Source organism: Otolemur garnettii, unplaced genomic scaffold (assembly GCF_000181295.1).
Source record: "Otolemur garnettii isolate 467f Iridium unplaced genomic scaffold, OtoGar3 scaffold00089, whole genome shotgun sequence".
NCBI lineage: Eukaryota > Metazoa > Chordata > Mammalia > Primates > Galagidae > Otolemur > Otolemur garnettii.
This window is the reverse complement of record NW_003852484.1, coordinates 2,269,028-2,292,939: the sequence shown is the minus strand read 5'-3', so window position 1 is coordinate 2,292,939 and position 23,912 is coordinate 2,269,028. Positions and strand designations below refer to the sequence as shown.

General features: G+C 42.4%; 1 protein-coding gene across 1 annotated transcript in view; it reads right to left on the bottom strand.

The window, feature by feature from the left end:
- Positions 1-940: 940 nt before the first annotated feature.
- The window catches only part of HACD2 (3-hydroxyacyl-CoA dehydratase 2), a 106,396-nt gene continuing 83,424 nt past the window's right edge, over positions 941-23,912 (bottom strand). Inside the window, exons 5-7 of the mRNA XM_003795075.3 lie at positions 13,481-13,602; positions 10,964-11,142; positions 941-3,918 (exon numbers count right to left, since the gene is read on the bottom strand). Coding sequence (XP_003795123.1) covers positions 3,836-3,918; positions 10,964-11,142; positions 13,481-13,602 — 384 coding nt within the window. The 3' untranslated portion in view covers positions 941-3,835. The remainder of the gene's footprint in view (positions 3,919-10,963; positions 11,143-13,480; positions 13,603-23,912) is intronic.

Genomic DNA, 23,912 nt, shown 5'->3' with positions numbered 1-23,912 from the left:
TAAAATGAAGAAAACACCAACGACCCCCAAATAAAATACATCTTAAACTAGGGTGGCGCCTGTGGCTCAAGGAGTAGGGCACCGGCCCCCATATACCAGGGATAGTGGGTTCAAGTTTGTCCCTGGCCAAAACTGCAAAAAAAAAAAAAAAAAAAAAGAAAAATCTTAAACTTTGTTTTTCTTGATGATATTTACAGAAAAAAACTTTTCAAATTAAAAAAAGAAGTTTCCCTTTGGAACGAAGACCACACTCTTGGGCAGTATTGGTGTAATTCTTGAGGACGACCCAGCAGACTTGGGTGGGGGGCACACTTCTGCTGCAAGCACCATGAAGGAGAGATCACCCAGAGAAGTCACTAGAACTCCATGTGCACCACACGAAGTGCTTTCACTTCGAGGTAAAACAACTGGGGGTGTAGAGCTGAACAATCAGAAGGGAGCCAGCTGAAGACACCCGTCCTTCTTACTGCGACCCTGAGAGTGAGGGAAGCAGCTCCTAGGATTGTTCTATGCTTGGAGGCATTTTCAAGCCGAGGTGCTAGAACTTCACATCTTATTTTAATGTAAGATGAAAAGTGCTGGGCAACAGTATTGCCCCTCTCGACCTCTACTAGAAAAGTTACGCTAAAATCCCCCATCTCATTATGAGTCAAGGGTTCTCAACTTTTGCTGATTCATTTCTTAGATGTCCTGGTTGCTTACATAAAGAATCCCTCCTCTCCTTCTGGAGCCAGCTTGCAGACTGGCTCGGTAAGCCTGAAGACTGGCAGGGAAGAAGGACTTTGTGGAAACCTCTTCATATAATCTATCTCTCCTGTAAGTGCAGAACCATTAGGAATAACAGAAATAGATTTAAAATTGTCAGAGAAAGAGCTTCCATATTCCTGCAATAACACACTCAGGCCTAGTGAATGTGAAAAATCATTATACTCACTGGTCAGTATGTCAAATCCAGGCAGAGCACACACTAGTTTATTTTGAAATGCAATACAGACCAGTATTTTATGAAGATAACTTATTATTGCATTAACATTATCAAGTAAAAACAGCTTTCAAATGCATGCATATAAAGTTAAGCTTAGTCTTTGAATTCCTTATTCTAAATATACAAAAAATACATTTAAATTATATAATTTTAGTGAATCAAAGACTTATAAAATTACAATTTTGGTTTTCACAACATAGAAAAAAATACAAAAATGACTATATATACGGGTGTATAAGTTTTTTTTACCCAAAATTTCAAAGGAGCACTATGTATTGATGCTTTCAGATGTTTTAAATTGAAACTCAGAACTGAAAACAATTTGCAAGCTGGATCACATAAATGCAAACCCTTCATTATAAATGAATAACAACAACAACAAAAAAAAAGGTGAAAAATGAGGGCACGGGCTCTTCATCAACCTCTTTAACTCTCCATCTTCTAAACCCTTCCTGCCAGAAGTTTGCTCTGGAGGAACTTTTTCATCTCTTTATGCCGTGACTAACTCTTCACAGTGCCTTTGATAATGGTCCTTCCGTGTTAAATGAATAATCCCAACCTTAGCAAACAGGACACAGCAAGATGCAGATTAGCACTACTGCGTTACCTCAAAGAATTCTCTTTCTCAGAAGGAGGCCCCCGCATGGGGGATCTGAAACACACAATCAAGTGGGGAGGCGAGAAGATGAAGCCTTTGACTATGCCCTGAAATGAAACCGCTAAGTCTAACAAAATACCCACCCAAACACTACATCCTTCATTCACACTTTGTAAGAAGAGGTGACACTTGGTGGGTTGGATGTTCTCAATTTATAAAAGAACACTACTTCAAAAGAGAGAAGAATTCGTATTAGGGATAAAGAAACCAGTTACAGAGTGAGGTTACTGCAGGACACAGTGACATGCTTAGCTCATCTGCTGGAAGTATTCTAAAGGCCGATGTATACGATACACACTGGGTAGAGACCCTTTTTGAGAGGGGAACTGTTTGCTGTGTTCTCATTGCCAAAGTTGCATTCGACATAATACCACTGTTTGCAACAGAATGTTTTTCATACATCCTGACAAATTATAATGAAGAGGCCCGAATTAAACCCCTAGTCCAGCAATCCCAATGTTTCATCTTATCTTTTAGAACTTTTCCAAAAACAATTGAAAAAATCTGAATAAAGTAATAAGACTCATATAACCTGGGCTGATTCTAATTTACAGTAGAGATACATTTTGGAAGAATAAAAAGCATGAAAAAAAATCTCCCTCACATATTTTGTCTATCAAATATAAGAACAGGTTCCAATCTTAAAATGCCCAAGTTAAGAGTGCTGATTTTCAGGAGAATTTTAATGCTCAATTCCAAAATGATTTATTACACACCTGCCTGCATTACATTTTCAAGCTTCTATGAAAATCAGCATTAAAAAATTTAGTTTTCCATTATGACGCTCTTCTGATATTAGCAATTATATTTCAAATGACCGCTACTCAGTAAGCTAGATTTAGTCTTAAAGATCGATGAAAAAGAATAAAAAGAAAAGGAAAAAAGGCTCCATAAAAAAGATACTGTGTTGTTTAAAATTTAATGCACATCTGAACTTGTGCTTTTACATTTTCATCCAACCCTTTCTTGAAAGGTTTTAAATGCACAGCTGAGTGACTGAATGGTATGAAGATGTGATGTTAATTAGACAATGTCCATAGGACCAAAATATTTCTTGGCTGCTCCCAACACATGGAGATTACACTGCTTTTAGCGCACAGCTGCCCAACGGGAACAGTTTTACTGCCTCTGGACTTACACCGTGGTGGGGATGAATATAGGTCCTAATAGGAAAAGTATCCAAACAGAAGATGAAGAGAAAATTAAAAAATAAAATTATACTGGTGTATGAACCTATTCTTGAATGTTTTTCTGGACTCCATTTCTACGTGACACCTCCCATGTGCTTTCAATAACAGATCCCCCACTGCTCTGTGGCTGGACTGGCTTCAGGTCCAGAAATGAGCCTCCGGCACCTATATTACTCATATTACTCCGAGGTGTTCTGAGAACAGTCCTGTGAAAAGTACTTGTCACTTCCTAGCTATGGAGTTTTCCCTTTCTGAGAACCGTTATTTTGTTAAAATATGATTGCGGCTAAGCTCTAGACAAGGTAGGTTCTTACAATGGACACATACTTATTAAAGTCAAGCACATTTCTTAGTGGCAGGCAGTAATGACTCAGTTGAAAACAAACAAAAAGGGTTCTAGTTGTTTTCTGGTTACAGGCACTATCCCAAAGCTTCACAGGCATATACATTTTATAATTCATTCAGTAGATAGGAGGGGATAGGTCCCAGCCATAACTTCAGAGTATTCCAGAGAACAAAGTTTGCCGCTTCAAAAATACAAATAGTTTCCAGCATGCGTCAAGCACTTTGAAAAGGGATGCTAACACACTGCAGACTGCAACAGAACTCTACTGCAAGCCGGGCATTCAGGTGGTGCGACTTCATTACTCAGACTGTAACTCTCAAGTAGTTAGTGTTACAGATCTTTATTTACCAGGAACATGAAGGACACAGGAGGATATAAAATGCCAAATTTCTTTCTAGTACCATCATAAATATTGGGAACTTCTGGTTGAAAGAGCATGCTGAAATGGACCGGCCAGGATGTTTTATGTAACAGCCTTTTTTAAATATAAAATCCCAGGCCCATGTGACACTGGATTTTGGTTTTTGTTTTATTTTAAATCTTTTAAAAATAGTTCTTACTCGTTTTCTATGAAACGTATTGGGAACTCAAAAAGTCTGCAGCATTTTTTGATCATTGAAAAGTTTGGTTTGGGGGCAGGGTACAGAAAGCAGGAACTATTCAAATTTCTTGTGTTCTTCGGTATGAGAAAGGACCTTTCTTCTCTGATGTATCATGTGGAAGTACAACTGGGGAAAAACTGGAAACAGAAAAAAATTGGTTAAAGAGATCATTTAGAATTGCATGTTCTATTTAAAGCACATGGACCTGAGGTCCTCGCTGACCCTCTGACTACTTTCTTTTTTTTTTTTAGATTTTGGCCGGGGCTGGGTTTGAACCTGCCACCTCCAGCATATGGGGCCAGTGCCCTACTCATTTGAACGACAGGCGCTGCCCCCCTCTGACTACTTTCTTGTCCAACAATAAAGGAAAGTGACAAGATGGGCTTGGGGAAGGGGAGGAACAATACTGAGTGACTTACCTTTTTTTTCCTGATACAGCCGAGAAGGAGAGTGGTGGGGTGTAGGGTGACAGATACTACTGTTACTATCATTACCAATCAAGATGCCCAGAGTCACCAAACAATATTCTTTACACTATTTCATATTATCTTCACTTTTTTTTTTTTTGCGACAGCATCTTGCTGTTGTTATCTGAGCTAGAGTGGGGTCATTGTAGCCCACTGCAACTTTGAACTCCGGGGCTGGAGCTATCTTCACATTTCCCCTGATAAATTTCACAACTGAAGAGATTAATGTAACTCCATTTGGGAACGAAGAGGTTAATGTAACTGCATCTTAGAACTAATTCCCCACTTCCCTCCTGGGCGACAGTCTATCAAAAGGCGACTGGCTCCCCCCTCCGCACTTCTGGCTAGCAGTCTGAAGGGGACTGGTTTCCCCTCATTTCACACTTCTGGGCAAGGTCAATCAGCCAGATGGAGCCAGTCTATCAGAAGTGAACAGATGACCCTCCTCTGAAAAGTCCCTAACCGTAAACCCACCCTATATCACCTCTGGCGATTGGGTGGTGCCAAGCATCCCTGGGACAGGTTAGCCAATGGCAACCCCTCCCGACAAAACACCCAATGAAATTCCTCTATATGCTTTAAAAACCTCCCCTTCCTTCATTTTGGGGGTTGCCCTTCCCCTGGCTACGCTGTAGGGTGGAATGACCCAGGCATATGCTTGCAAATAAAGCACTTCATTGTTTTTGCATGTGTGTGGTGGTCTCTCAGTGGCGATTCTGGTCCCAACACAACCAGATGAAGAATCCCAGGGATAAGAGTTCTTCTTCTTCCAAAAAGGACGAACTCAAGCCCTAGGGATAATAAGCAACTTGCCTGGGGCCTCACAGTAAATCGCTGATAGCTAGGACCAGGCTCCAGCTTCTGACCTCTCTGGTCCCAGGGTGGAGGCAATCTCTCCAAACTCCTTCCCCATATATGTTATGCTTTGGATGGGAAGACTTGAGGAGGAGGAAGATTACTACAACATTTGACTTGAACACAACTAAGCTAAGTTTGGGTGCAGAAAAAGCCTTTATGAAAAGTAAACCAGTATCTCAGGCACTACAGATTCTTCTGTTCTTGGTCATTTCATAGAAATGAACCTCTATAAGCTGACCACCCAAGGGACTGTAACAAACTGGTCAACACACGGAGGCGGTCCACATAAGGAACTAGGCCTGCTGTCCACTGACACATACATGTGTTGCACGTCCCGCCTATGTGCCTATGAAAATTAGGTCAATTTAAGGAGGTGGTCAGTGTAAGGAGGGGGTCAACTATGGAAGTTCCGCTGTATTTCTAAAAGTACTGGTTCTCAAATGAACAGCATGGTACTGCCTCCCCAGGGAATATGTGGAAGTGAGGGGGAAAGGGGAAGGTTACTGGCATTTAGCACATGGAGCCAGGGAATATTAAAACATCCTGAAATGTATAATAGTCACCACAACTGAGAACTGTCCCACCAAACATGCTTAGGGTGTCCCTGCTAGGAAAGGTTACTGCATGTAAACATCTCAAAGTGAGACAGTCTTTTGGTGTACAATACCCTTCCCTCCCCTCCCCTTCCCAACAGCTCCAATTTCTTATTTTTTAGATAGTAGCCTATCTTTAATTTCTACTACTGTCAACTCTCCTTTGACAGTTTCTTCCTTTATAAATGGCTTCCAAGTTTGACAAATTTCAAAGGACCCTGCGAAGGCATCCCAGGACAGCGGCAGGCGTGTGCACACAGGTCTGCGGCTGCACAGGAGGTCTGTGCTGAGCAGTGCTGCGTCCAGGCAGGAAGCTAGTCACAGAAAAGATCCAGCCCATGCACAAAATTCAACAGGGAGAGAACTATTTTGGTATGGAAGCCAGAATATTTGACAAGCTCTATAATCTAAAAACTGGAAGTAAAGATATAATTAAGCCATAAGGAATGCTAATTGTAATCATTTAAAAATGTGGGGCCAGTCACATTTCTATAGATTTACTTTAGGCAAGGGAAGCTTTTTGAGCTAAGAATGCTAGGGACCTTCCCACTAGCTGTGTTTGGGACTACATTCCCTCGTAGTGGGTGGCTACAGCCTCGCAGCTAGTTAAAGGCTCCAGGGGAGGATAATGACTTAGAAGCCCTGCATTAGGCTTTTAGTGGCAAAGTAAGACGATGGCCAAGGAGAACTTCACCTCCATGGGTAAGGGCCTGCTGGTTACCAGAAAGGTCAGATGCCAGAAATGGGGATGGATATGGCCCTTTCATTCCTTCACATCTCCCAGAGGTTCCACAGGAGGTGGGTGGGAGACCAGGGGCTTACGAGTACCTGGGCTGTTCTCCACTGCTTAAACAATGACATCTGGGGGGCCAGGACTTTGATACGATCTCCATTTGAATTACCTCCATATTTAGACTCAACCTAACTATAATGAGTGAAACAATTCCGGATGCGTAGCTACTATTTTTAACTACATGGGCTATGTTTAGGATAAACACTAAAAAATCTCCCTGTGACAATAGGCCATTGAGAATTCTATATCTCAATAGCTAGTTCAGGACTCTGGAGGGCAGACAGTGACTGGGCATGCATGTGTGTCCGTCCCTGGGTGTTTGGGCTGTAGGGGCTGTGAGTGCAATTGGGCCTGTTCTTCTTTAAGAAGATAGCCAGTCCTGCTGGGGCCTGTTTCCCTTCTGGGAGAAGAGGGCTTGTGGAGGATGAGAACAACTGGAAATGCTCTGCCTGGGCCAAGTCCCTTCTTAGTGTGTCTAAAATCTAGAGCTGTGGTTATGGTCACTGACAACTTGGGGAGAGCCAGGTTCTTGGTGTCCTCACTCTCATGAGTGTTTCTCAATCATTTTTTATCCCCGCCCCTAACCCACTTGTGCCAATTCTGAGGGGAAATGTAAACAGGCCTGAGACACCTCTGGAGGCCTGCAGATGCTGTGTTGGACCGGTACTGCACACGCCGCAAGTGAAGTTGAGCAGGAGAGGAGCACCTTGCCAGGGACGCGGATAGCATCAACCTCTCATAAAAGAAGATTAAAAGAACCCTGAATTGTAGGAAAAAAACTAAATTTGGGACAGGCGATTGCATGCCAACAGCAACCTCTCTGAATTCTGCATTTTCTTCTGATAAATACAAAGCTTTGGAAAGTTGGAAAGTGCAGTTGGCTGGAACAAACTGTACACAGTGGTCTCAATGTTAACAACTTGAACTGAAAACATCCAGGTCCCTGGCTCAGGTCAGAGTCCAGTGAGTGCCAGCAGGTTACCTGGTAGCAGCAGGTGTGGCCTGGGCACCATTGTGGACCTGGGAAGTGCATCAGGGATTTGTAGGGAATCTTAATCTGTATTTGAGATCCACCCTTATTCTTGGTCTACACGAGGAAAGCTGCTTTAAAAAAGAAAGATTAGACTCAACCAAGCCAAGATCTCCTACTAAAAAGAGGCTGAGATCAGAAGAAAGGAACTGAGGTAAAGAAAGCCAGTCTCTGCTGGGAGGCGAGTCTGCACTGCTCTCCAAAAGCCCACTGTCCCCAAGGTCTGATTTCTTTCTGTTGTCCGTGTTCGACTGTGGAGAAATCAGACCTTGGGGACAGTGGGCTTTTGGAGAGCAGTGCAGACTCGCCTCCCAGCAGAGACTGGCTTTCTTTACCTCAGTTCCTTTCTTCTGATCCTCGTCTTCTTTTAGTAGGAAATCTTGGCTTGGTTGAGTCTAATATTTATTTAGAAATCTTCACCTTGGAAGAGAGAGACCAGAGAGAAAGCAGACCTTGGGGACAGTGGCCTTTTTGGGTTTGTTTTTGTCCAGGAACCCTGATGTCATGGAAGGACTGCGTGGGCTTGACTGGGCCCTGCCACTGCCCCAAGAGGTCAGCAGAGAGGCAAAAGGCTGGCACTGGCTGGTACCAGAGCACAAAGATGACTAGTACAAACCCTGAGCTAGGGACCACCAGATTGCTTTTAACATGGAAACACCATGCTATGGTTCTGATTTCATAATATCCTCCCTGCCCCCTTCCCCATTATCCAATATGGTCCATATCTCCTATTTATTCAAAACTATGTTGAATTTAAATAAACCCTGTGGGGCCCAATGGGATATGTGTTACTCTGGGTTATAAAACTGCAACTGTGAGTTGATGCTCTTGAGAGCAGAAGATGAAACTCTAAGAAAATGATACAGAGGGCAGGCACAGTGGCTCAGGCCTATAATCCTGAGCACCTTGGGAGGCCAGAGCAGAAGGACTGCTTAAGCCCAAGAATTCAAGACCAGCATGGGCAACATAAGGAGAACCTGTTTCTCTAAAAAATAAAAATATTAGTTGGGCATGGTGGTGCATACCTGTAGTCCCAGCTACTTGGGAGGCTGAGGCAGGAGGATTGTTTGAGCCCAGGAGTTTGAGGCTGTAGTGAGTAATGACTGTGGTACTAAACTCCAGCCTGGACAACAGAGTGAGACCCTGTCTACCAAAACATAAGTATATAAAAGAAATAAAGAATAAAAAAGGAAACTATTAGAAAGGTGAAAAACTATTAGTTAATTTTTATTACTTAAGGTTTTAGATCCTTTTACATTTACATATAAATATATGTATTTGGTGGGGAGAGAAGAGAGGGAGAGGAGCAGAAGAGGGAGGGCGGGGGAGTGAGAGAGAGATAGAGAGAGATGGAGACAGGGTCTCACTCTGTTGCCCAAGCATGGGGCGGGTATGCAGTGACATCAGCATAGCTCCCTGCAACCTCCAACTCCTGGGCTCAAGTGATCTTCCTGCCTCAGACTCTTGAGTAGCTAGAATTACACAGGCACATGCCACCCTGCATAGCTAATTTTTCTACTTTTTGTAGAGACAGGGTCTTGCTATGTTGCTTAGGCTGATCTGGAACTCACGGCCTCAAATGATCCTTCCACCTTGGCCTCCCAAAGTGCTGGGATTATAGTCATGAGCCCCCACGCTTGGCCACATTTATTTTTTGTTTGAAAGTCAACTACCTTCTACATTTGAAGAGAGATGGCCTTTAGCCTCCGTGGCTCCAGTATTGAAGAGGAGGACTTGATAATGAATAAAGAGTGGAAAATGAATCACGAAGCAGAACTGTGTCCAAGATCTCTCTAAGATAAGCCTCACATGAAATCTGGATGTAGTTTTTTTTTCACGATGCATGAAATGCAATTTTCCACAGAGGGACACAAACATGTCACATATGACTGTTAGGATGATTCATTCAGATAATGCTGTGAGCCAACGAAAAATCCAACCCTGTCTGAATTTAACCTGGGATTTAGAGAACACAGCATCTACCTTCCCAGACTAACAAGATTCCGAGTTGCAATGGCTAAAGAAGAAACACGAACATTACACGTCACTGGGTATAACAAGATCCTTTTGATAGGTAGAAATCAATCATAAGATTTACAACTGAACATCAGAATTGGAGGAAAGAACTATATTCCTCCTCAACAAACAGGATTCACCTCACAGGGACATTGAACATGTCTTTTTCTTTTTGTTTAGAGATGATGAGGCCTTGCTGTGTTGCCCAGCTGTAGTGCAGTGGCTAGTCAAATGTGTGATCACAGCATGCTACAGCCTTGAACTCCTAGCCTCAAGCAATCCTCCCACCGCAGCCTCCTGAGTAGCTGAAAATGTGTCTTTTTTCCTCTGTCACTGAGTATGCCCAAAGGCACGTTTGATTGGAAATTTATTTATGTCTTTTTCCCTCTGTCACTGAGTATGCCCACAAGCACATTTGACTATTTATTTATGTCTTTTTCCTCTGTCACTGAGTATGCCCACAGGCTTATTTATTTATTTACAGACAGAGTCTCACTCTGTTGCCCTGGCTACAGAGCAATGGTGTCAACATAGCTCATTGCAACCTCACAAGCTATCCTCCTGCCTCATTCTCCTACGTAGCTGGGACTGCAGGCATGCAGCACCACCATGGGCAGCTGATTTTTTCTGTTTTTAGTAGAAATGGGGTCTCACTCTTACTCAGGCTGCTCTTGAACTCCTGACATCAAGGAATTCTTCTGCCCCTGCCTCCCAGAGTGCTAGGATAGGCTGGAGCCACCGCCCCCAGACTATCCATCTCTGTAGTATTTCAACCTTTAGTAGAACTATTAAAATATCTGGAAATCATTCTGAAGAGAACACTATGTCCCATTCAAATAGTTTTAGTGCTAATAAGACAAAGGAAAATAGAAAAATATCACCAAAATCTATTTTTATTTTATTTGTTTCTAGTTAACTACTGATACCTTTGAAATGAAGTTAACCATCTATTTTGATATAGTAATCAATGCAAAAATCTTCCTACCGTGTATTATTATTATTTGGCTTTTGTTTTGTAAACATTTCACTGGTAGCCGGTACTATGTTTTCCAAATACCCTAATAGGGAGTTCTCAAAAAGACAGAAAAATAAAATCAAGGCAAGGTCTTTAATGGCTTTTCTGCTTTCCACAGAGACCCTTCCCCCAGTACCTAGTTAACCTACCCTGGTCTTCACTATTTTAAACCCACACACTGAGAAGGGCTCCAATTTGGCAGCCATGTTGAGAAGGGTTCATCTTTATTCGATTACTAGTGGAGAAAATTCCCTTTGCCAGTCAGGATTCAATAAAAACCAAGTGTTCCCAGGAAATTAGATTTACCTTTACTTGGACACGGTGCAAAAACAATCAAAGACATTTAACTCTAGTTACTGTAGAGCCAAATTTTGAAACATAATTAAGTATATGCAGAATTGTTTACTTACTGGGAATGTAGGAGATCATTATTAGGATTAGGAACGCGTAGTAGTCGAAGGAGAAATTGTACTTGTTGGGTAAACTGATGGAGTACAGGCCGGCCTGTCTGACAAAGGGCAGGGCTGCGTACATTGTAAGCAGCTCTCCTGACACTCCCATTGGGTACAACACGATGAAAAGTGTGTATCTAGAACAAAGCAAAATATTCATTACTCAGGCGCAGAGCCAGCTTTCGGAGAAAGATGCGCTCCCGCCCTTCTGGTCTCTCAGAAAGCTTTTGTTTACACATTTTCTTGTTTACTTACTGTTTCAATTCAGGTTGTACAAGCTGGTTTTTGAAAAGGGCCTATAGCAGATATCTGTTTTCCAAATATTTTAGCTCAAAATAAATGCATTCAGTTGGCCTCAGAATTTGACCTGACTAAAGAAACAACTGTTTAAAATACTTCTGTACAATAACAAGATGATATCAAATACTGGCAAAGTAGGGGTGCTGCCCTGTGGGCTAAGGGGTGGGGCTGGGGGACTCGAGGGGGTTGGGGTGGTGGTGAGGACGTGTTGGAACTCACTGTCTAGGAATTCCTACACCATATACCAAGTCTGGTCTATGGGCTGAAAATAAAAATAGCATAAATATGTATATTGCTACTGTTTTTCAAATGCCCATATGTGCTATTATGAAATCAAATACATGTAATTAAAAAAATTAAACTCATTAATAATTTTAGATTACATAATTTTCTAATCACCAACCCCCCAAATTATAGTTATCACATTTTAAAAAAATAGTTCTCTGTGTTTCAAAAAGAATTCAGGGCTCAAGCCTATAATCCCTGCACTTTAGGAAGCTGAGGTGGGGGGACTGCTTAAAGCTAGGAGTTCCAGACCAGCCTGAGCAACAAAGACCCTAACTCTACAGAAAAGAGAAAAAATGGCCAGGCATGGTGGTACATGTCTGTAGTTCCAATACTGAGGAGGCAGAGGCAGGAGAAACATGTGAGCCCAGGAGTTTGAGGTTGCTGTGAGCTGTGACGACTCCTACCATTGCACTCTAGCCTGGACAAGAGCAAGACCTTGTCTCTTGGGGAAAAAAAAAATTCAGAGAGCAGTTACTACCCCCATGGAACTAACAGAAAGCCACTGTGAGGTATAAATATCACTAAAGGAATGATTGGTTCACACTTTAAAAAGCTTTTGGTTGTTTGTGTTTTACAATGAGAAATGGACTACAGTGAGCCAGGTGGATCCAACCGGTAGCCCATGTGCCGATTATGTGAGGACTGCTTTGTTTATTTTGGTGTTGGATATTGCAAAAATTATGCACAGACCTTATTTTTGCTCATCAGCTTTCATTAGTGTTTGTGTACTTCATGTGTGGCCCAGACAACTCTTTTTCCAATGTGTGGCAGAGAAGATAAAAGGTTGGACACCCTTGCTTTCAGGCACAGCAATTGTGCTGAAACATCTACGAAGAGAAAGGGAAGACATATCCCTCCACTGCCAATTTCATCCAGGCTAAAGAGGACAGTGGAAAAGGAAGAATTTTTCAGAGGGTGTGGACAAAGAATCTTTCTCCAACAGTAAAATCAGGTCTTGGTCAACAAACTTCCCCTACAACCAGGGTAGACGGCTTTCACATAGAAAGCTATTCTATTCACATAGAATACTGTGTTTCCTATTCTCTCTTTTCCTTCTAAAAATATTTTAATGCAAACAAAAAAATAACAAAGGAGTTCTCATACTTGAAATGTTGGAAATAATTGAATCATATCCCTAATTTAATCACTAAACTTATAAACTGTCTAGGAATTACTATTTTCCTTCTCTGAAATGAGACATTTTGCCCCAAGGACAATTTGGATCCTTCTGCTTTGTCACACCCTCATAGTCTTTCCCAACTCAGAATACTGCACACAACCGTCTGTCTCGAGGTACACAGATGAACTAGCAGCTTTTCACCCAATTCATAATGAATATTACTGGAAAAAATAATCAAAGCAAAATAAATTTGGTGGCAAGACACAATTGTAAGAGGGACTTTACCTAACAAATGCAATCAGTGAAACCTGGTTTCTTGTACCCTCAATAAATCCCCAACAATAAATAAATAAATAAATAAAAAGCAAAATAAAGCTGGTAAGCTAAAACATAGTATTTGTTATTAACTACACATTAATTTAAGAATCACAGCTTCATGGCAAAATTGAGACTAGGAAGATTGGACTTGCTCCAACAAACATCACAAAATCTGCATGGAATAACTTAACTGAAAAGAATTGATTAAAAAAAAAAGAATTGATCCCAATAAAAATAACTTTAGTAAAACAAAAAAATGTTTAAACAGTACTTCTATTAATCAAAGTAGAGACCCTTTTCCTGATGAAATCCATGGACCAGATTTCTACCCAACCCTTATATCATATGATTTTAATTTTAGAGACCTGGAGGCAATATTTAGGCAATAAAAGGCAAATGCAATGGTGGATAATTTCATAAGTCAGTCTTCACTCCGTGAACTTTTTTACCTGGCCCACTTGATGAGGTAAGGCAGATGGTTTAACAGACTGAAAGTATAAAAGGAGTAACGGATAATCTCCGTGATTGTCCAGGCAATGACAAACAGGAGAACACTGTCTTCACTCTGTACCTGAAGGAAAAGAAAAGCAAGAGCAAACACATAAGAGTGTGAATAAAGACGCCCCCACAAGGTGCAGAGCCCGCAGAGCTGCGGACTGAGTCCATACTGCTAGTGACAGGGGCTACAGTGCTGCTGTGGGGCAGAAAGAGCCTGCCAAGTAAAGGAATTTGGCCTAGGACAGCGGTCGTGTGGAGCCAGGTGGCGAGCGAGCGAGCCCTAGGTGAGAAGGCCTCGGTCAGCGGGGAGGGCCGCAGCCCACAGGAGAATGAACACCGAGAGAGCTTCCCTGTGATAAGGGGAGTGGGAGTCAGGAGGAGTTAGGTAAGGAGGGTGGAGAGCTTGGATCCATTACCAAGAATTTTAATTGGATTTGCATGACAAATGAGAACCCAAGGTAATTTCTAAGAAGGGGAATAGAACATTAAAAGCACAATTAAGATGAGGTTAATTCATGGGGCAGGGTGAATTCAAGCAAGGGAAGTGGGACTGTTGGGGGTGGGCAGGGGGATTTATTCTCTCCCACTGGTGACTTCTTCACTGGGAGGAGGCACGCATTAACTCTTCAGCTATTAGAGAGAGGCTTCTATTCTGATCCCAGGAGGCAGCTAGAGCCAGAAGAGCTTTGAAATTCCCAGCCTCCTCTGAAGGTGTTTTTATACTGAAAAAACCAATGAACTTTTAAAAGAGCCCTTTAGGTGTCTTTCAAGGAGATATTCTCTCGCGTTGAAATGTACTGCTGTGGCATTAACTTGCAGTACCTCCCCCACTCTGCCCAGCTGGGTTGGTAGTATCGTTTGTGTTTGAAAACCAACAGTAGAAGTAAGAAGCAGCCTTACATCCCAGTACACTTCAGCATCCCAAACAATCTGAGAGTCGGGCGATTGAAAGTTGAACAAATGGATTACAAGATGGACTTTCTCAGTCCCAAGACCTACGACAGCAGAGGCATGGCCTTCTCGCCTTCACTTTGCTTCTTTCCATTTGCAGTGTTAATAGCTCTCAGCACTTACATTCTTCCTTAGAAGGTGTACATGGAGCGAGCCACCCACACGAGGGAATAAGCAGTCATTTACATACCTATTAACTAAATTGCTCTGACAAAGAATTTCATAAATGCACAGTTACTATTCTCTAAAAATAATAAGAATTTTATATTGTCAAGAGCAAGAGTACTTTTTGTTTTCCGGTGCTCTCACATTAGTCAAAGTAAAGCAAAAGCTAAACACCTCTGAAACTTTCATGTTGAGATTTCTTGATCTGTCCTCAAATCTTCACTGAAAACCCACCTATACCACGTACTGACTAAAACATAATTTCAGAGAACACGTTGCTTTTTGATGTATTTCGTAATCCTCCTCATCTTCAGAAGATGTTTTTACAGCGTTGGGCTGAACGCTTGCCTAAAGATCTCTGGCTTATCACAGGAGGCTCCTCTAATGTTTTGTTCTGTAAACATCTAGAGAGCAGAGTGCGTGTTTTATTCATCATTTGTCTTCCTAAATCACTTTGTGCTTTTCACAAGTAGGAGCTCAGTAAATACTTAGGGAACAAACTAATTCAATCCTAACCAGGTCACTCCAACAGCTGTTTGCCTCTTCTTGGTTTTAGTTTCTGAATAGTTGTAGTGACCATCAAGTAAACAGGTGAAAAAAAAACAAATGAAAACCCCCAAACCTTCTGGTTTGAGCTAGCCTAGAGGTTGCTTATTTGATTCCCTCTAACATCTGTCTGCCGAGATAGACTTTATCCAAAAGAATTATGACAATCTCAGACTCAGGCTAAATAGGATGACAGTTTGCTCCTGAGCCCAGCTGTGAAGACCACGCCATCAATCTTGAAAAAAGACTGGAGATGCAGGAAATGACTGTTTTGTGAAAAATGACATCTTCAAATCTATCGGAAACAACATTTTTATCAAGAAGGGACTTGGAGGGCTGGGTGTAGCAGCTCATGCCTGTAATCCCAGCACTCTGGGAGGCTGAGGTAGGTGGATCACTTGCACTCAATAATTTGAGACCAGCCTGAGCAAGAGAGAGATCCCATCTCTAAAAACCAGCCAGGTGTTGTGATGGGCACCTATAGTCCCAGCTACTTGGGAGGCTGAGGCAAGAGAACCACTTAAGCCCAAGAGTTTGAGGTTTCTGTGAGCTATGATGCCACGGCGCTCAACCCCAGGGTGACTGAGTGAGACCCCGTCTCAAAAAACAAAAACAAAACAAAAAAACAAAGAAGGGACTTGGAAAAAGTCAAAAGATTAACCTTATCTGATTTGCAGATAATTATTTAATAACATAAAATAGAGGCAAAACTTAATGAATGAGGGAAAAATGTAATAAATGAGTTAAAAACAGTGAGACCAATGAGACTGCACGCTCATGTTTATAGCAGCATTAGCCACCGAAGTCAGAAGGGGAACACATCCCAGGTGTGTCTACCAGATGAAAATGTGGTCTATACATACAACAGGATACCATTCAGCCTTAAAAAGGAAGGAAATTCTTACACATGCTACAACATGGATGAACCTTTAAGATGTCAGACTAACTGAAATAAACCTGTCACAAAAGGACAAATTCTGTATGATTTCACTCATACTTACAGCCGTCAGATTCAGAGAAAGAAAGCAGATGCAGGTTGCTGGGAGCTGGGGTGGAAGGAAAGAGGCAATTATGGTTTAGCTAGTACGGAGTTTCAGTTTGGGAAGATAAAAAAAAATTCTGGTGGCTCACGCCTGTAGTTATAGCACTCTGGGAGGCCAAAGTGAGAGAATCACTTGAGCTCAGGAATTTGAGATTAACCTGATCAAGAGTGAAATCCAGTCTCTATTAAAAATAGAAAAATAATCCCAGCATTGTGGCAGGCACCTATAGTCCCAACCAGCCACTTGGAAGGCTGAGGCAGGAGGATCACTTGAACTCAGGAATTGGAGGCTGCTGTGAGCTAAGATGATGACATGGCATTCTAGCCTGGGCTACAGTAAGACTGTCTCCACAAAATAAAAGTTCTGGGGATGGATAATGATGGTTGCACAACAGTGAAAAAGTACTTAATACAACTGAACTGTACATTTAAGAATGGTTTAAATTTCATGTTATCATTTAAAAAAAATACCATATAATTTACCATAATAAAAAAAAGTCTCAACCCCCAGTAAGATCAAAATTTACAGGGCTAAATATAAAATTACATGGGACTCAGTAACAACAAAATGACTCCAGAACAGAATGGAGAAGATCTGGCTCATAAAACCAAGAGATGTGGTTTGGTGAATCAGAAGCCTCACAGGGGTCAACAGGGTATGAGGGGGCTGTTGAAACAAATAAAACCCCAGCACTCAGCCACATTAATAGTCTTCTTCCCCAGTACTACAGTCTAAATAAATTAGACCCCACCTAAGGATCAGCGTCTGTTATAAGAACACCTGATTTGGCTGGGCATGGTGGTTCACAACCCATCTCTTAAAAAAAAAAAAAGTGAGGAGAGGGGAGGGGAGTAGGAATTGGGAACATTTTTCTAACAAGTAGGTGCTTTTCTATTAAGGGCCAGTGACTTGGGGGAAAAAAGAATCAACCAATAGTCTCACAGAAGTTAAAAAACAAAACAAAACCCAGTTTATTATAGGAGGGGTTTTTTTGAGGGGCAAAGAACTAGGATTATAAAAAGTTCAATTCAACTATGTTTTGAATTAAAAACTAGAAACATATAATTTTATTTATCATTAAGAATAAGAAGTTTAATATGTCAAGGCTCACACCTATAATCCTAGCACTCTGGGAGCCTGAGGTGGGCAGACTGCTTGAGCTCAGGAGTTTGAGATCAGACTGAGCAACAGCCAGACCCTGTATCTAAAAATAGCCTGGTGGTGTGCTGGGTGTCTGAGGTCCCAACTACTGGGGAGGCTGAGATAAGAGGATCACTTGAGACCAATAGGTTACTGTGAACTATAATGCTATAGCACCCCAGGGCAACTGAGTGAGACCCAGTCTTAAAAAAAGAAAAAAAAAGAAGTTTAATATTTAACAACTGGTGAATGGATAAACAAAATATGATATGCAGCCGCACAACAGAATACTATCCAGCAACATAAATTAGGAAAGAAATATTGATACATGGTACTACACAGAAGAACTTCTAAAACATGCTGAGTGAAAACACAAACAAGCACACATATATATGGTTTTACGTGAAATGTCTAGGAGAGGCACACCTAGACACAGAAAGTAGATTAGTGGACTGGGCCTCAGAGTGGGAATTAACCATACGAGGGGGTGAGTGATCATATTGTGGTGATGGAAATGTTCCAAAGCTAGATTACGGTGGCAGGGGCACAATGTGGCCAATTTATTAACCAGTATTGAATTGTACACTTCAAATGAGTGAATTTTATAATTTTATGCCTCCATAAAATGGCTTAATAAAAAAGAATAAGGTTTGCTTTAAATACGTATTATTGTCTTTTAAGGGAAAAGAGGGCACATCTAGGGCAGAGAGGGAGAAGGGAGATAATGAAGATTTTTTACAGGTTACAAAGCAGAAGAAGGGACCAAAGGCCAGGTTTAGGACAGGTTGTCAAAAATGTCTCACAGCCATGTCTCAAAGCTGCGTGTCCACAACGAGCACAGAGAGCACAGTGGGCACTGGGCAGCTCTTCCTGTTAGGAAATCTTGCTTGGCTTGGTACAATGAGCTGAGTATTGGACACTCCACGTGCAGACGGCAGGTTCCCACCCCCTGCTCTACAGCGAGGGTGGAGGCGGCAGGGTGGAGGCGGCTTGTGTAATTTAGCCAAGGGAGTTTACATAGAAATTCAAGCTGGAGAAACAAATGGGTGCAAGAGAAAACCCTTTACACACAAATAACATCATATGTTTGACTTTAAAAGGCACAGAGAGTATCAGTACATGAAAAGCTGTCATTTTTATTACGTTCAAAAGTAAAACAGATGGTACCACATCAGAAAGTTGCTATTGTAGAAACCCTATTCTTCTTAGGATTTTGGAATCCACTGCTTTCCACTCCAGTTATTTCTAAGAGATTCCCTGACCAAGCTTTACGGCAAACATTCTTTCTTCTTTTTTTTTTTCTTTTTTTTTTTTTCTGCAGTTTTTGGCTGGGGCTGGGTTTGAACCCACTACCTCTGGTATATGGGGCCGGCACCCTACTCCTTTGAGCCACAGGTGCTGCCCTCTGCTTTCTTCTTTTTAAATCTCCTTTCATTTCTGAGGAGAAGAGATGTTGGTAAAACCTAAGAGGACAGGACTAGAGTCTGCTCTTGGAAACACCGTGGAGATGGCTCGTCTCAGTTGCTCAGGCTGCCACAGAACACCAGTGAGCATGGGTCTGCAGGCTGGCAGCCTGAGGTCAGGGTGGCACTGTGGTTGGTGTCTGATGAGGACTGTCCTGACTTCCAGGTGGCTGCCTTCTCCACGTGTCCTCACATGGTATCTTTAGGGCACTGACGCGGTCCTGAGGGTCCCACCCTCAAGACTTCATCTAAATGTATCTCCCAAAGGCCCTGCCCCACAAACCAGCACAGGGGCGTGGGGTTTAGGGCTTCAAAGTATGACTATTTTGTGCGGAGACAATTCAATCCATAGTAATGTTCTAAAACAGGTGTTGGCAAACTTTTCCCATAAAGGACTAGATAGTATATAATTTAGGCTTTGTGCCACATGTGACCTTTGTCACATATTCATATTTGCCATGTTTTTTTACCCTTTAAAAATGTGAAAGCTGGGCGGCACCTGTGGCTCAGTGGGTAGGGCACCAGTCCCATATACTGAGGGTGGCGGGTTCAAACCAGGCCCCAGCCAGACTGCAACAAAAAAAATAGTCAGGTGTTGTGGCAGGCGCCTGTAGTCCCAGCTACTCGGGAGGCTGAGGCAAGAGAATTGCCTAAGCCCAGGAGTTGGAGGTTGCTGTGAGCTGTGACTCCATGACACTCTACCGAGGGTGATAAAGTGAGACTTTATCTCTTAAAAAAAAAATGTAAAAGCTATTACAAATTGCAGGGCAATGCCCACAGGTCAATGCATTCTAGATTCCTTTCATCCCCTAAACCTCACTTTCTGTGACTTTTTTACCACACAAATGTCATTCTTCAGTCTTCCTTTGACAGATTGTGTGTGTGTGTGTCTGTGTGTGTGTGACAGAAAGCCAACGTCTTTGACCTATGGACATGAGGGTGAAAGAAAGCAGCCTTGTATGGACTTGTACAGGCAAGTTTTTCATGTCATCTGAAAATTACCCTAATCTTGTCTGTGTGGTAAAGTTATATAACATAAAATTTATCATTTTAACCATTTTTAAGTGTATCATTGGTGATAAGTACCTTTACCACTATCCATTTCTAGAACTATTTCATCATCCTGAACAAACTCTGTACCCATTAAACAATAACTCCACATCTCCCCACATCCCCAAGCTCCTGGCAACCACTGTCTACTTTCTGTCTCTAAGAATTTGTTTACCCCAGGTACTTCATAAAAGTAGAATTATACAGTATGTGTCTTTCTGAGTTTGGCCAATGTAACTCAGCATAATCCTTTCAAGGTTCATCCATGTGACAGCATGTATCAGAATTTCCTCCTTTTTTTTTGAGACAGAGCCTCAAGCTGTTGCCCTGGGTAGAGTGCTGTGGCATCACAGCTCACAGCAACCTCCAACTCCTGGGCTCAAGCAGTTCTCCTGCCTCCACCTCCTAAGTAGCTGAGGCTACAGGTGCCTCCACAACGCCTGGCTATTTGGTTGCAGCCGTCATTGTTGTTTGACAGGCCTGGGCTGGATTCGAACCTGCCAGCCAAGATGTATGTGGCTGGCACCTTAGCCGCTTGAGCTACAGGCGCTGAGCCAGAATTTCTTTCCTTTTTAAGGGTGAAAAATATTTCACTATATGTGTATACCACATTTTGTTTAATAATTCATTTACTGATAGACATTTGGGCTGTTTCTACTTTTTTGGCTATTATGATCAATGCTACTAGGAACACTGGCATACAAGTATATTTGAGTACCTGCTTTCAATTTTTCTTAGTATATTCTTAGGAGTGGAATTGTTGAATCATGTGGTAATTTGATGTTTAATTTTCTGAGGAATAGTCAGACTGTTTTCTACAGTGATTACACTATTTTGCTTTTTCTCTCTGAGATAGGATTTCACTCTGTTGCCTGGGCTAGAGTGCAGTGGCACTATGACAGCTTGTAGCAACTTCAAATGCCTGGCTATTTTTAGAGACAGGATCTCACTCTTTCTAGGGTGGTCTTGAACCTGTAAGCTCAAGTGATCTGCCCGCCTCAGCCTCCCAGAGTGCTGGGATTATAGGTGGGAGCCACCACACCCAACAAAATACTAATTAATGAAAAGAGGGAAACGTTGACTAGGAAGTGGAGCAACCTGGGAGACCCGAATGGGAATGGGTGACCAAGGTAAGTGTCACCAGGGTTGGCATCATTTCTGTGGTGTTCCTGCCAAGGATGCATGGCTTGAACTGGTTATGAGGAGACAATGACTGATCTAGGTGGAGGGTACAGTGCAGAACTTAAGGCCTGTACTCTCCAAAACTGACCTGAGGACAGGAGGGGCCAGGCAAGACCGAGGAGCTCCGCCAGACCCAAGAAGTCTGGGGAGACCTGACAGCGAAACAAAACGTGTGTGTGGCGGAAACACCACGGCAGCAACGCGTCTCCTTCTCTCATGCACCCCAGGGTCTAGCACTCTACCTGGGGCACAGAACACGCTATTTGTCATTCCAGAAAGGAAAAAAAGGACATTGTTTGGACAGTTGGTGAAGTTTGAATGGGGCCTGTTGTCTCAAGGTTGAGTTCCTGATATGGAGGGTTCTCTGCAGGTGGTACTGCTCACTTTAAGGTTCAGAAACAAGCAAGAGTATGTAAATAAACAGACTAGGTGGCCAAACAAACGCAAAGAATCTGAGTAAAGGGAACACGGCAATTCTTCATACTGTTCTGGCAACTTTTCTGTAAGTATGAAATTATTTCAAAATAAATTATTTTTAAAAAATCATCTAAACATTAAATACTTTGGGGACACAATTAGAAGCAAACACGATGGCTCGGCACCTGTAGCTCAGCGGCTGGGGTGCCGGTCATATACACGGGAGCTGGTGGGTCCGAACCCAGCAGGGGCCTGCCAAACAACAATGACAACTACAACCAAAAAGTATCTGGGCATTGTGGCGGGGACCTGTAGTCTACTACAGCTACTTGGGAGGCTGAGGTAAGAGAATTGCGTAAGCCCAAGAGTTGGAGGTTGCTGTGAGCTGTGATGCCACAGCACTCTACTGAGGGCGACATAGTGAGACTCTGTCTCAAAAAACAAACAAACAAAAAAAGAAGTAAACACTACTATCACTTGGTTTCTAGATATATTGTTTTAGATGTAAGGTCTAAAAGTCTGCTACAAGAGGTGGGCTATATCACCATAAGAAAGAGACCATTTACAACAGTGGTTTTCAACTTTCTAATGTTGTGACCCTTTAATACAGTTCCTCATGTTGTGGTGACCCCCAACCATAATATTATTTTCATTGCTACCTCTTAACTGTAATTTTGCTACTGTTATGAATCGTAATATAAATATGTGATATGCAGGATGGTTTTAGGCAACCCCTGTGAAAGGATCGTTCGACCCCCAAAGGGGTCATGACCCACAAGTTGAAAATTGCTGATTTACAACAAAACCTACCAGTAAGAGAGGCCTACCAGGGAAGGAACAGCAGATGACCTGCCATTTGTATTAGCATTAGTATTGATTAGACTGTAAATTCTCCGAGGGCAAGGCCCACTAATTTGCTTTGAAGAAGGTTTAGCCTAGGGATGAGACAAAATCAAATTCTTTTTTTTTTTGAGACAGAGCCTCAAGCTGTCCCCCTGGGTAGAGTGCCGTGGCATTACAGCTCACAGCAACCTCCAACTCCTGGGCTCAAGCGAGTCTCTTGCCTGTGCCTCCCAAGTAGTTGGGACCACAGGCGCCCGCCACAACGCCCGGCTATTTTTTTTTTGGTTGTAGCCGTCATTGTTGTTTGGCGGGTCCGGGCTGGGGATTCGAACCCACTACCTTAGGTGTACGTGACTGGCGCCTTAGCTGGTTGAGCTATAGGCGCCGAGCCACAAAATCAAATTCTTAACAAATGCTTTAGATTAGGATAATAATGATGGTTAAGATAATGATAGTTCCCATTAGCAGGACTAATTATGTCTTAAGAATCAGACAATTATGCGTAAATTTCACCAGCTAACTGTGAAACTATTTTAGTTGAGTATAAAGGACATATCCATTTCTATGTGAGAAAGTCAATTATATCTCAGTTATAAACCTCAGGACATAGAAAAGAATTCAAAACAGTTGTATAGAAATCTGTCCATTTTTGGCCATGGAATTACCGACTTGTGAAAAGATTAGGTAACTTTATAGCTAATGTGCAGCTCATATTTGAGCATGTCCTAAGTGCCAGGAACTGCTCTAAGTACTTTCTATGTGTTAACTCACTCACCACCCCGGAGGACAAGTGGGCCTGGGAGAGTGGCACGGCTCCTTAGGTAGCTCAGAAGGCTCAAACGGCCTCACCTGGGGCAACTGAGGGATGCCAAGTGTGATGGCACTCTGTCCTCCCCCTGCCTTGTAAGTTATCCAACCATATGGTGTTTGCTCTCTGCTTGATCTGGGAGTCCCCATGTAGGCAGCAACCGTGCTTCCTCTTTCCTCCTGTACCCCAGTGCTTGGCACAATACCTTCAGCACAGAAAATGCTGAATGCGTTACTTGTTGAATGATTAAGAATAAAGAAGTATTTTTTCATGTTTGTTAGCCGTTCGTCTGTCTTCTTTAAAGAAGGTTCTATTCGTGTCTCTTGCCCATTGATATATGGGATTGTTGGCTTTTTTCTGGTTTCTTATACCCTCAATGAATCCCCAACAATAAATTAAAAAACAAAAAAAAGAATAAAGAAGTAACAGGTGGTGGCCCATCTGCAGGCTGAGCCTGCATGTTCTCTGACTTGTGGGAACAGCCTTGGAAGAGCAAGGTGGAGGCCCACAGCACTAGTGCCTGGTGGTGAATCAACCGAGGAGCTGGGATGGAAAACAGGATAATTTTGGTCCTTTCTCTAACTTGATTAAACTATTTTGAACAAAAATGCAACTCATCTAATTTCCTATTTAAAAGGAATTTCAAGACTCAACACCTGGAGCTCAAGCGGCTAAGGCGCCAGCCACATACACCAGAGCGGGCGGGTTTGAATTCAGCCCAGGCCTGCCAAACAACAATGACAACAACAACCAAAAAATAGTCGGGCATTGTGGC